This window comes from Neofelis nebulosa, chromosome 3, assembly GCF_028018385.1.
Source record: "Neofelis nebulosa isolate mNeoNeb1 chromosome 3, mNeoNeb1.pri, whole genome shotgun sequence".
In the NCBI taxonomy this organism is placed as follows: domain Eukaryota; kingdom Metazoa; phylum Chordata; class Mammalia; order Carnivora; family Felidae; genus Neofelis; species Neofelis nebulosa.
In genome coordinates this window covers 15797147-15809755 of record NC_080784.1, presented here as the reverse complement: position 1 = coordinate 15809755, position 12609 = coordinate 15797147, and the positions used below count along the sequence as shown (strand labels likewise).

The following is a 12609-nucleotide window of genomic DNA, read 5'->3' as shown; positions in this document are numbered from 1 at the left end:
GCTGATTCTTCTCTGGGGACGTCTGACCAGACACCTACCTGTAATTGCCTTGATACTAAGAAGGGCTGGGATTCTGGGGCAGTCCTGATCCTGCCCTCCAGGGAGCCTCTGGATTTTAACTAGTTTTTGCCAGGAGGTGATGCTACCTTATCCCTTATCCTTTCTGCCCCAAAAGTAAAGTGAACTCTCCGAGTAATGTACTGGGTGCATATTTTCGATCCATAGCTTGCCCTTGCCGGGTGTTTACTCTGCATGTTTACCAATAGTAACGACTACCATTTATTTAGCATACAGAACGTTCCTGGAACAATGGTTTGCATACCATTTCCACACCCATTTCCAGAGCTTCTCCAGCTAGTAAGTGGCTGTGGGCTGATTGTGGAGCCTATTAACCTTATATCCAAAGTCAACGTTAATTCTCCCAAGTGAGCAAAAGCCATCACAGGGGAGCTGCCCTGGCTCTAGCATACTCTGTGGCAGAGTTTTCTGAATAGAACTTCTTTCTGTATCTGTAATTTCAGGGTTAACATAAGAGCAGGATTTGCCGTTGGCACTTCTGGACCATGTTGCCATTGGTGTTTGTTCGCTTTTTAAATAAAGTATGTGGGATCCTTTTAGCACAGCAGTTATAAAGAACTATTTTCTAAGGTAGGAAACTTGGCTTCACAGCCCCTGTACTACCCATTTCTTTTCCAAGTCTTGCGTGGTTTAAAAGCTCATGCAGAGAGGCCTTTACTGATGGATGAAATCTCCTTCTTGAATTCAACCTCGGTGTAGCTCTGGTTCGGGGCCCGAAAGGGAAACTGCTCTGTACATTACTGAACTCATACGCTTACTGTTTGAACATTCAGCATCCTGTTTGCCTCCTGTGGAGGAGAAGGTGCACTCTCCACTGAAATCCCTCTGTACTTACCATGCTGCGAAGGGCCAGCCCTACCCTTCACATTCCCGTGTCCCTGCTGGAGTTTGATGCCGCCTCTGGGTGGAAGCACAATACTCTTCTCCATTAGTGCTCTCAGAGGCTTCGCGTGGGTCCCGAACCCCAATACCAGTTTGCTTGCTTTCCACTCAGCTAAGGTATTTTATCTGCCGGGGAAGGGCTCCCACGGAATGTTGAGTTGATCTTCCTTCCGAGCTTTTTAAGAAACCATTGCTTAAGAAACTGTTGCTTCTGAGTTAGCTAGCACAGAGGAAACCGTACAGTTTCACATTCCATTAAGCCCTGGGACCTCAGTGGGGCAGGAAAATGAGAAACAAAAATTCTTGAGTGGCTCTGGGGCCCCCTGTCCAACCAGTCCCTGCTAGATAGATGTTCTGGAAGATAAGCATACCGTGTAATTGGGTTTGGGGAGCTCAGCAAGACAGTCAACCTTCTGTGACCACACCTGCTCTCCAGTGCTCTGCAGAAATGAGCAGCAAAAATGGAGATGCCCTGCTGCCCCCCCAGGATGGCTCTTGTCAGAAAGGCACCACAGTTACGCACAAGGACAGTCTGCTGACTTGTCTTTTAAAGAAACTCATCTCCATGAGCCATAGGAAGCAGCATCCTCTTGTAAGCTCTACCCCTTCCACATCTCCTTCCAAGGTCACAGTGACTTGGCCACGCCCCATTTGGCAGAGCTGATTTCCGGTCCCAAAGCTGCCTGGAGCCTGAGTGTCATTCCTCCGTATTGTGACTCAGCCCCTTTCTGCCCAGGGAGTGGCTGTGACAACCTGTTTGCTTGCCTTTCTCTTTCAGATTTCAAATCCAACTTCAGAGCTGCTCCAATCAGGTCCGTGGATGTCTACAACATCATGTGCAACGTGGCAGGCATTGCTCCCCTGCCCAACAATGGGTCCTGGTCCAGGGTGATGTGCATGCTGAAGGGAGAGGCTGACTCAGCTCCGTCTGTCCGGCCGAGCAGCTGTGTTCTGGTCTTGATTCTACTCCGACTGTTTGCATAGACGCTGCTATCGTTGTCCCCAAACACTCAGCCAAGTGTGCTCCACGGTGCAATGGTTTTCATTTTCTATTTGAATAACAGCTTCATTAACACAATCGAGGCCACAAAAATTGTAAATATACTGCTCTTGGATGATTCCATACATAAAAGTCCCTACTTCTTTAAAAAATTTTTTTTTTCTTTAATGTTAGTTTTTGAGAGAGAGATAGAGCGTGAGCAGGGGAGGGGCAGAGAGAGGGAGACACAGAATCCAAAGCAGGTTTTGGCTGTCAGCACAGAGCCCGACACGGGGCTGGAACCCACGAACCGCGGGATACGACCTGAGCCGAAACAAAGAATTGGACGCTTAACTGAGCCACCTAGGTGCCCCAAAAGTCCCTACTTCCTTAAAAAAACCACCCAAAACCCCAAACTTTATTTCTTCTGGAGATAAGGAAAACCCCAGCTTTTCACTGGCTCAACGGTCTGTCCCTTTCTGCATTGTTCTCATGCAGCTACTCGGATGAAGTGAGCAGGAGCCTGCCCCCGCGGCAGACAGTGGATATTGCATGGAGTCTTGGACCTTCCTGTGTCCTGCCTTGCACAAAGCAGGGCCTTGTCTGTGTCGTGTCCCCACCCAGGAGCCATCCTTGGGGTCTATGGCCACAACCCTGTACTGCTTCTTCCATCCCAGAAAAAGGAAATCCCCATAAAATCAATAGCTGTCTTCTGTTTGTGACTCTTTTTCATTCCATGCCAAGTCCCGGGGAAGGCATATCTTAGCTTGGATCGCCAATCAAAATTACTAAGGATCGAAGAACTCATAGAACAAGTTGGAAGATGTGGGTGCCCTCCCAAGGTCTTGAGTGCACAAAAACGTCTCCCTCGCCTTGAGGAGGAAAGCCTGCTGTAGCCCTGGGCTTCTGTGAGATTTCTCCCAGGCTGTCACAACATGGAGCCTTGCACATGGCAGGCCCTGCATATGTGGGTGGCCTGATGGATCACCTGCCATGCTCTGGATCCCCAGAGTGTTGGCTGCAGCAGTACCTGACACATCACCACAGTCTGATCCAGTCATTACGCATCTTGCTGAGGACATGTGGACGTGTTTGCAGAAATCTCAGTTCACTACTTGGAATGGTAGCACATTAAGCATAAGTTCTATGCACAGTAGTTCTGGAGCAAGTCTGCATGAGCACCAGCAAAGTGGACCCCGAGTGACCCAGAATCCTGAGGAAAATCCCAAGCTGGGGTAGGGACCCAAGCTGGGACCAAATCCCAGTCACTAACCAATTAGCCATTTAATTAGGAAACAGTTTGGTCAAAGTGCCACCTCAGGGGACTTCGTTCTTCGGAAACTCCTAAGAAGAGCCACTGGGCCTGAGTTGAAATGTTCTTAGTCTTCTAGATTTGCTGTAGGAAATCTTGTGAGACAAAGGATCAATGCACTTTCAAATGACTGGAGTCACGTGCACATATGATTGCATTAACAGTGAATTGGGGCACATCTACAAAAGAGACTTCTGTCCGGGAGAGACCGCACATCGAGTCTCAGGATGATGAAGCCCTTATGTATATATAGTGTTTGCCTTGAGAAGTGAGTGTCAACACTCACTGTGATTCAAGAAGGCTGGCAGCATCTCTGTGCCTGGAATCACCAGAGCAAAAGATCACTACTTACCATCACAAAAGATGTCTGAGGATTGATGTAATGTGTTTTAAAAGTGCCAGCAAGCCATCGAATCAATTAGAAAGAAGGCAAATTGGCCTTTGTTATATGGCTGAAAGTAAATTGGTGCTTTCAGAACATTGGCAGTGGCTGTTGAAACAGGCATCCGTTGTTCAAAAGTTTCCTTTCTCCTGAAAGGATGGCGATCTAATGAATTGAGTGACGCCCACCTTCCTGAAGGAGGGATCCCTAAAAGATAGATATGCCTAGAAGATTAAGTTAAAAGTGGGTCATCAAAATCGAGTGAAAACATGTACACAGTCTTAACACTTGCCTTTCCTGCTCTACCATTATTCCCCTCACTCATCCTTAAATTCTTCAAGTTGCAGAATAAAACTTCAGTTATTTGCCTGACAAAGTGTAGTTAATAAATAATCTTGAATAGATGAATGAGAGTAAGATACTTTTGGAGTCGTGGGTGTTGGTGAATAATAAAGAAATTTCACTAAATGGAGAAAAAAACTTTTCCCCAAAATAATGCATACATTTTAGTGGCTTAACTGTTTGGCTACAATTTTTTCCCTTTGATTTTTCTTTTAAAGTTACATTATTTTCCCCAGGAAAATTCTTTCTCAAAATGTGTTTTGTTCCATCAGAGTAAAATCTGAGTACATATAGACACTTTTCTCCTGGATTATGTTGCTACTTCACTGCTCATTCCAGGGGGAAGATAAGTGGATGGACGTGAAAATACCGAAGGTAAATGAAAGGAAGGGTCCTTACATTAAAGAGGAGATGAATGGCTACTTTCCCTGCCCAATTTCTAATCTGCAGAACCCAATTCAATTAAGTTCTGAAGAACTAAGCATAAATTAGAACAGGCTCAGGGAATTCTTTCTAGCCGCGAAGAGTCCTGATCATAGAGCCCCAACTCTTTTTACTTTTAAAGAGAATTTGGTAATCCACATGGCATCATGGCCATTTGCAAACTTCCCGGGGTTGTAAGCATCATCTGGCCTACTTCTAGAGATGCAGGTTCGGGGGATCCGGGTGGGGCCTCAGCACTTAGAGGTCACACTGACCTAAGGTCTGGATCGACTTACGGAGAGCTGGGTTCTGTTTTGACCTTGGTAGACCTGAGACTCCTGACAGCAATTTCAGAATCCGCCAGTTTCTCCAGAGGCCATCGGACTGGCATCGGCTACCGGTCCCAGCTGGGTCAAGCTTCCAGCTGTCTCTAAACCACAGCAATTCTGCAAGTCCCTGGGGAGAGAGGCACCCCAGGGGGCAAATTTGGCTTCTCCACACCCCATTCCGGTGACTCTAAGATTCCCAAGAGTGCTGTCAAACAAACTACTGTTCAAGACGTGGCGATTTCATGAGTTTTCTAAGAAAGTTTTTGCATTTCTGTAAATATCAAGAGATGTCCAAATGTGACTGTGTGTTTAATCTTTTTAAGCAATTTGTGATAGACCAAAGTCAGCTCTTGTAAACTACTTTCTAGAAAGGAGGGAGTTGTAGCCTTGGCAGACTGGTTATTACAAAACATGGGAAACTTGGTCTCAGGTGCATGCTATGAGAAATACACTCATGTGCGTGTTGTTTTGAAATCATAAAATATCACCTAGTACAGTTCTCAAATGTTTAATAAATGTTCCATAAATACGTTTTGAATGAAAAAAAGAATAAATCTCATTAAAGAGACTTGCTTACACCTCAGATATTCTTTGTCTGTAGTTCCACAAATTAAAAGAATGTTTCATTCTTGGTTTGCTATCATTTCTTATCACCCAACTGAAAATATAATTATACTTCATTCCATGGATTAAACATATTCCATCTCAGGTGTATGAATTTGGTGATGGACAGAAGGAAGGAAGGAAGGAAGGAAGGAAGGAAGGAAGGAAAGATGGGAGGAAGGGAGGGAGAGGAAGGAAGCAGGGAGATTAGATTTTGAATGTATCAAACATATTTACTTTTAGAATAATAGCTTTATCAAGATTTAATTTATATACCATATAATCTGTCCACTTAAAGTGTACAATTCAATGGCTTTAGTCACAGTTGTGCAACCATCATCCCCATCAATTTGAGGACATTTTTATAACCCCAAAAGAACTCCATATCCACAAGTGCACCAGCGGTCAGTCCCCATTTCCTGCCCTCACCCTGCCTCAGGCAACCGCTGAATTACATTCTGTCTCAGCCGATTTGCCTATTCCAGATAATTCATTAAAATGGAATAGCAACATGTTGTGTTTTGCGGCTGGCTTCTTTCACTCAACAAAGTGTTTTCAGCATTCTAGCGTGAAGCAGTCCTTCATTCTTTTTCTTTCCAGATAATACTCCATTGTATGGAGTGGCTACATTTTATCCATTTAGTTGATGGACGTTTGTTTTTTCTCACTTTTGGGATAGAATGAATATGGGTGCTCTGAACATTCATGTACGAGTTATTGTGGACCTTGCATTTATTTGGGGAAGATACCTGGAGTAGAATTGCAGGGCCATATGGTAACCTTATATTAAACTTTTGAGGAATTACCAGACCATTTTCCAAGTTGGCTGTGCCATTTTGCATTCCCACCAGCAGTGTGTGAGGGTTTCTCCACACCCTCACCAACACCTGTGATCATGTCTTTTTTTCATTATAGCCATCCTAGCACACATGAGATCTCATTGTGGTTTTGATTTGCATTCTCTAATGATGAATAATGTTGGGAATCTTTTCATGCTCCCATTGGCCATTTACCTATCTTCATGAATAAGTGTTTGTTCAAATCCTTTGCCCCCTTTTTAAACTGGATTTTTGCCTTTTATTATTAAGTTGTGAGAATTTTTTATATATTCTGGATGCAATCCCTTATCCGATATATGTTTGGCAAAAACGGTTTTTTTTCCCCATCCCCTGGGTGTCCTTTTCAGTTTTTGATAATATCCTTTGTGGCACAAGTTTTTCATTTTGACAAAGTCTGATCAATTTTTTTCTGTCAGTCGTGCTTTTGTGTCATTAGAAGGCTTTGCCTAACTCAAGATTATGAAGATTTACTCCTCTAATGTATCCCAAGAGTGTTACAGTTTTAACTTACACTTAGGTTCTATGACCCACTTTGGGTTAATTTTTTGTGTATGGTGTGAGGAAGTGATGCTATCACATTCTTTTGCCTGTGGATTTCCAGTTGTCCCCGAACTGTTTGTTGCAAAGCATACTGGTTTTTCAGAGAAATGTGAAAATGATTCTGTTGGACATAAACACCTAAAACAGTAACACTCCAGAAACGTGAATTTTTTTGTACTTCAGATTACACAACACCGGACGTGTAACACAGTGCGGTTTCCTCACCCTCCCCTTGACCAGGTTGGGCCCCTGCTCTATATGCTCCCTCCACACTAGCTACACGTAACCCCCCTGTGGTTCTGTCATATACTAACAAAAATTCTAATCACATAAATAAAGTTATTGTTTAATACTGTTTTTCTCACTGGAATCTCCACTGAGAAAGGTGGTGACAGTGTCTCTTATTCACCTAGCAAAATGCCTGGCACGCAATAGGTATTTGATGGATATCTGCTGAATGCACAAATGACTTGGCATTTTATTGCGTTTTCTTCTCATTTTCGTAACTGCCCCCACCACTCCTCTCTTCCCCCTCCCCCCCCCCCCCCCCCAAATCACAAATACCTGTGAAAGTTCCTGCTTCACCATTTTAATCTCACCTCCGGTCTTCTTATCTAACCCCATTTTTCCTAAGTAATTACTTACCTTGGTTTTCCTTTAGTACTGAGAAATGTACCTCACGATTATCTTTATTTCTACTTCCTTGAATTCATACATATTCTATTCTGCATTTTTTTTTTTTGCAAGCTAAATAAGGGAACAATTACATTTTTCTCTGTCTCATTAGATTATAGTTTTCTTAGAAGCAGAGAGCTTCCCTCTCTTCCTCCTGTCCTTTGGAATGTAAGGATTTGAGGGGACCCTAATCATTGGCATCCCTGCCTTCTAATTAATTTTGTATCTAATTGAAGTGGACCCAGGGTTTGGTAGACGGAGAGTGAAGCGCCACCTTTATTACAATAAAGCTCACAGGGGCGCCTGGCTGGCCCAGTCGGCAGAGAATACGACTCTTGATCTCGGGGTGGGGAGTTCAGGCCCCACGTTGGCCATAGAGTTCACTTAAAAAACAAAAGCCCACAGCCCCCACAATGAAGCTGATGGTTATGGACAACGTGGCTTATGACGCCACCCCTCCGAGTCACACACATGGGCCCACCGACGCCCCGTACCCGTGAGTGCCCTGCAGCCTGCAGGAAGGGAAGCAAGTGGTGTGTCAAATCTGAAGGCACAAAGCCTGATGGACGGCAGCGCTGGAGGTAATTCCCTGAGCGCTAAATACGGTTTCCTCTCTGCGCCGTCCAGCGCTCACTGGCCCACAACTAGCTCTTAGGGGGCATCGCTGCGGCGGTTCCAAAGGTCACCGACGTGATTCAGGAGGCCTCGGTGTGGCCTGACTCCTGCGGAGGCCACATGTAAATGCCTGTAACTTGGCCCTCAGCCCTCAGAAAGGAGCTCCAGGCATCTCACTGCAGTTTGCCTCTGCCTGAGCCCCCTGGCCTCGTGGCCTGGCCCGGCATCCCACTGTGCTCGGACTTGGGGCACCTCAAGTGGGGTTCACATTTTTGCCGGAAGCCCTTGTAGATAAGGTGTAGTTCTATGAAATAACATTCTCCCAGTTGTGAGTCTTAACTCTTGGCAAAAGAATGATTAATTTTCATTCCTAAAAAAAAAAAACACAAAACTTTTTAGTCCCGTAATTGCCAACGGAGTTTGTTACCCCCTTGGCAAGTTTAAAACACAAATAATTTAATCAGGGCAGAGCCCAGGCCTGGCTTATTCCCCTCTGCATATCTAGATCCTGGAACAGGGTCAGGCGCATAGTCGGTTCCCAAACATTTGAAGAATGGATGAGTCTAATTTTTTTAAAAGAGCATGCCGACTATGTGGTACAATTATTTGACGTTCTAGAGCTGCCCTGGGGACAACCTGCCGGTGTAGAAGGAGTCCCTCGAGAGAAGGTTCAAGCTGCTAGAGAGAACAGTGGCACACACCACATCCTTTGTTATGCATGAATTGCCCGCTCCCTGCCAAAAAAAGAAAAAAAAAAAAATGTCCAAGCCCTAATCCCTGGCACCTATGAACACGACCTTACTTGGAAATAATTTTATGAATGTGATCAAGAAAGGTGAGGTCACACTGGACTATGGTAGGTGCTACTCCAATGACTGGTGTCCTTATAGGAGAGAAATTTAGATCCAGAGACACAGGGAAGAAGGCCACGTGGCAGTGGAGGCAGAGGCCAGGGTGACGCATGTACCAGCCACGCATCACCAAGCACTTCTGGCAACCGCTAGAAGCCCGAAGAGGCAAGGAAGCAGCCTCCTCTAGAGCCTTCAGACGGAATGTGGCCTTGCTGCCACCCTGATTTCAGATTACCAGCCTCCACAACCGTGACACTGCATTTCTGTTGTTTGAAGCTACCTAATTTATGTTAATGGGTTGCAGCAGTCACAGGAAACTAATACACCTTTCATATTGCCTTTGGGGTGAGTCTAGCTCAACTAAGATTTCTTGAGCCCCTCTTTCACACCAGTACTGTGAACATTTTGGGGACACGTAGAAGGAAAAATACTGTTACCGTCCTCACTGAACTTACACCATAGTCATTTCATTCCTTCCACTTTTGAGCAGAGTTGAATTCTCGGTTCTGTGGAACAAAATGTTTCGGTTGCTACAGGCAATGCATGGAGAGGGTCTCGGAGAAAACAGGAGTAACACCGCGAAAGAAAGCATCTGCTCTAGAGCAGCAGAGCTGGGGACAGGAAGCTCACTCGTGCTCCTGATGGAACTTCGTCCATTGCCTCCTTTGGTTGGGACCTCGCTCTTGGCCACCGGATGCCCCCTCCGATCTGCTCTTTGCCTTCTGTGTGTAAGTGTCCCTCGGCAATAGCAAGGCTGATCACGTTACTCATCTGGTGACAAACCACCCTTGTGTCTTTCATTCCTATAGACTTAAATTCCAAATTCGGCTTCCAAACCACTTCTAGGGTTTGACTGCCCCCCACATCTGTGTTCCATACCAGAGCTCAGCTGATCACCGTGACCGTGCCATTCTCAACTCTCTGACATGGGCCCCATGTCTGGCACGCACCTTCACGCCCTCTGTCTAGTGAACTTATACTTACCCTTCGTGGCCTGGATTCTGTGTGAGGCCTTCATACTTTCATATTCCTTTATCGCTTCTTTTATTACAAAGCAAGTCACACCACAGTGTAATAATTTCTTTGCAAGTGTTCTCCGACCAGGGTGTAAGCTAAGCAGAGTGGCAGGGTTGGGTTGTCTCATTTTTTGGAGTCTTCCCACAAAGTCTGGGGCAGTGACGAAGTCAACCACAAGACAGTTGATAAGTGGTGAATGAATGGATGAATGAATGAATGAATGAAGTGAAGAGGTTAGGACACTCTAGTCAGAAGATCTCTGAGTTCGGACAGAACTTCTCAAAGCAGGGAGGGATTGGAAAAGCCAGGTGCAGGAACGTTTTGTGGAAAGGAACAGGGTTTGACAAATGACTAGCTGTGTGACACGGGACCCAGAGGGCAGGAGTTTCTCTTTCAGCATTTCAGCAGGCCCCCTCTTTCGCCATGAGCAAGAGAAGTGGAACAGATGGGAAGAAAGAAAGAAGATAAATTAGCTCTGTCTTCACCACGTTTGATTTGACTTTTCAACAAGACTACCACACTCTTGTACTGTCATTTCCCGAAGCTTGGAGGAGACAACAGAAGGGAGTTTAGAGCCTCAGACGCCCAAGATGCAGCATATGGAGGGAGAGGAAGAATCGCAATCACCGTGTCCTCCTTCCCACGCCTTCTGAATCCTGTCCGCCTTTGCTCCTGAGAAATGGGCAGTGGGTGGCAAGGGGAGGTGGGGAAGAGCTTTCTGAGGGAGGAAGAGTGGTGTTTAGGAAATCCCCTTCCTGGGACAACCCTGTTTACACTTCTCTCTCCTGTCTTTCTGCTGCTTAGGATAAGGGCAGTCTGGCCTCAGAGTGACATCAGGGGGACAAGGAGGAGCTGAACTTCTGCCACATCCCAGAACAAGCTGGTTCCCAGAAGCCACCTCCACTTGCACAGTTGGTGACAAGGGCCAGAGGGACACGGCTGGGGTGGGGAGGGTAGGGGAAAAGGTAGGAAAAAGGAGACAAGGAAGCCATTTTGCCTGCTCTCTTTTTTTAAATGTTTGTTTTTGAGAGAGAGAGAGAGAGAGAGAGAGAGAGAAAGAGAGAGAGAAAGCTTATGTGTGAGCTGGGGAGGGGCAGAGAAAGGAAGACAGAAGATCTGAATCAGGCTCCATGACAGTTGACAGCAGAGAACCTGATATGTGGCTCGAACTCATGGACCATGAGATCATGACCTGAACTAAAGTCGGATGATTCACTGAGCCACCCAGGCGCCCCCCACTTTGCCTGCTCTTAAATCAAAGGAGCAGAAGGGAATTCTGGAAGCTTATCAGAGTTCAGACCACAGTCCATTCCAACAAAGTAAGAGGTATTTGGGGGTCAAAGCCCCAATGAGTAATAAACATTATTTCCCTGGACCATCCCTGGGGATCTGCATGAAGTTGTAGGTGGCTCGTGGAGGACTTGAGCATTCCAGGGTCCAGGCTGCTCTCTACGTCTGAAACCCTAAAACCGGCACCAGGGTGGTGCCTGGTATTACGACACGCATTTTACACACGCTATCTCTTGTTTATGGAGGCAACTGAAAAGCCTGGAGAGTGAGTGACTTTCCCGAGGTCACACAGCTAGGAAAGACAGATCCAGGTCAGCAGGGCTCTGGGGGAGGACGCTGGCTCAGCCTGCCCTAACCCCTCCGGTCTCCGTCAGCACTCCCTCAAGCCCCCACCCCAGAAGCACGCAAGCAGGGCAAAGTAGGGAGCCTGTCTTGCGAAGGGCTCAGACATTCTCTTAGGAACCCCCCCCCCCCCGCACAAGCTGACACCCCATCATCTCTCACACGGTCTCTAGAGCTGCCACCCATGACCCCAGAGCCCCCAGCACACGGCCTCTACAAGCTCCCGAGGAGGAATACTATGTTTATGTAGGTGCATCGTGTTGTAAGCTTGACAAATTCAAGTTTTTAATTTGGGGCACTGGTTCTCAATCCTGGCTAACCCAGAATTACCTGAGGAAATGATTTCAAAGTACTCGCATTCTGATGCAAATGTATGGAGGGGGCCCAGGTGCTGGTATTCTGTCAAAATCTCACCAAGCGATTCTAACGTTGAACAAGGAATGAAAAATACCCAAGAGGAAGAAAAAAAATGTGATAAAAGAAGAAAAATGTGAGTAGAAATTAGGCCCTTTTAAGAATCTTAAGGGAGCATGGATGGCTTGCATAGTTTTACTGTTAGAGTTCATCCAGATTAGGAAATTCATCGTATTCCGCCATGTTACAAAAAATACCTCTCAGCGCGCTGGCACTTCTTCAGTACTTTATAATAAAGATCAAAGTAAAAGAAAATAGAATCAGCGAGAAAATGGCTTCGGGTCTGACCCAGACCACGGCGAGGATGAGCACTGTGCCCTACAGAGGGCCAGAGTTCCTTTACAGCCTCCTACGGGTTACTTGCAACTCAACTTCATCAGAAACACCCACAGGCCACACAGGAAACTGCCCCACTGTTGGAACCCGGACACAGCATCTGCGAGAGAAGAGACAGACAAGCAAGAGGCCTTGTTTGGGGGCCCAAATACGGCGTGCTGTGGAGGCTGGACTCTAATCTGTCTTTGGTAGAAACTGTCTCACCTGGTTTACTCGTCAGTTTGAACTAAGAAAATCAAGTCTAGCGATCAAACGAACACGGATGGACTATAGTAAGTCCGGCAGGGACCAGGCATCTTAGCATTGGGAGACCCATTTAGAGTCCATAAAACGTTCTGTGCAAATACTCAGCGAAGGGAT

General features: G+C 46.1%; 1 protein-coding gene across 2 annotated transcripts in view; it reads left to right on the top strand.

Moving 5' to 3' along the window:
* The window catches only part of ENPP6 (ectonucleotide pyrophosphatase/phosphodiesterase 6), a 121046-nt gene extending 115736 nt beyond the window's left edge, over nt 1-5310 (top strand). For both annotated transcript variants that reach the window (XM_058719964.1, XM_058719965.1), the window contains exon 8: nt 1739-5310. In XM_058719964.1, coding sequence (XP_058575947.1) covers nt 1739-1944 — 206 coding nt within the window. In that variant the 3' untranslated portion in view covers nt 1945-5310. The remainder of the gene's footprint in view (nt 1-1738) is intronic.
* The last annotated feature ends 7299 nt before the right edge of the window (nt 5311-12609 follow it).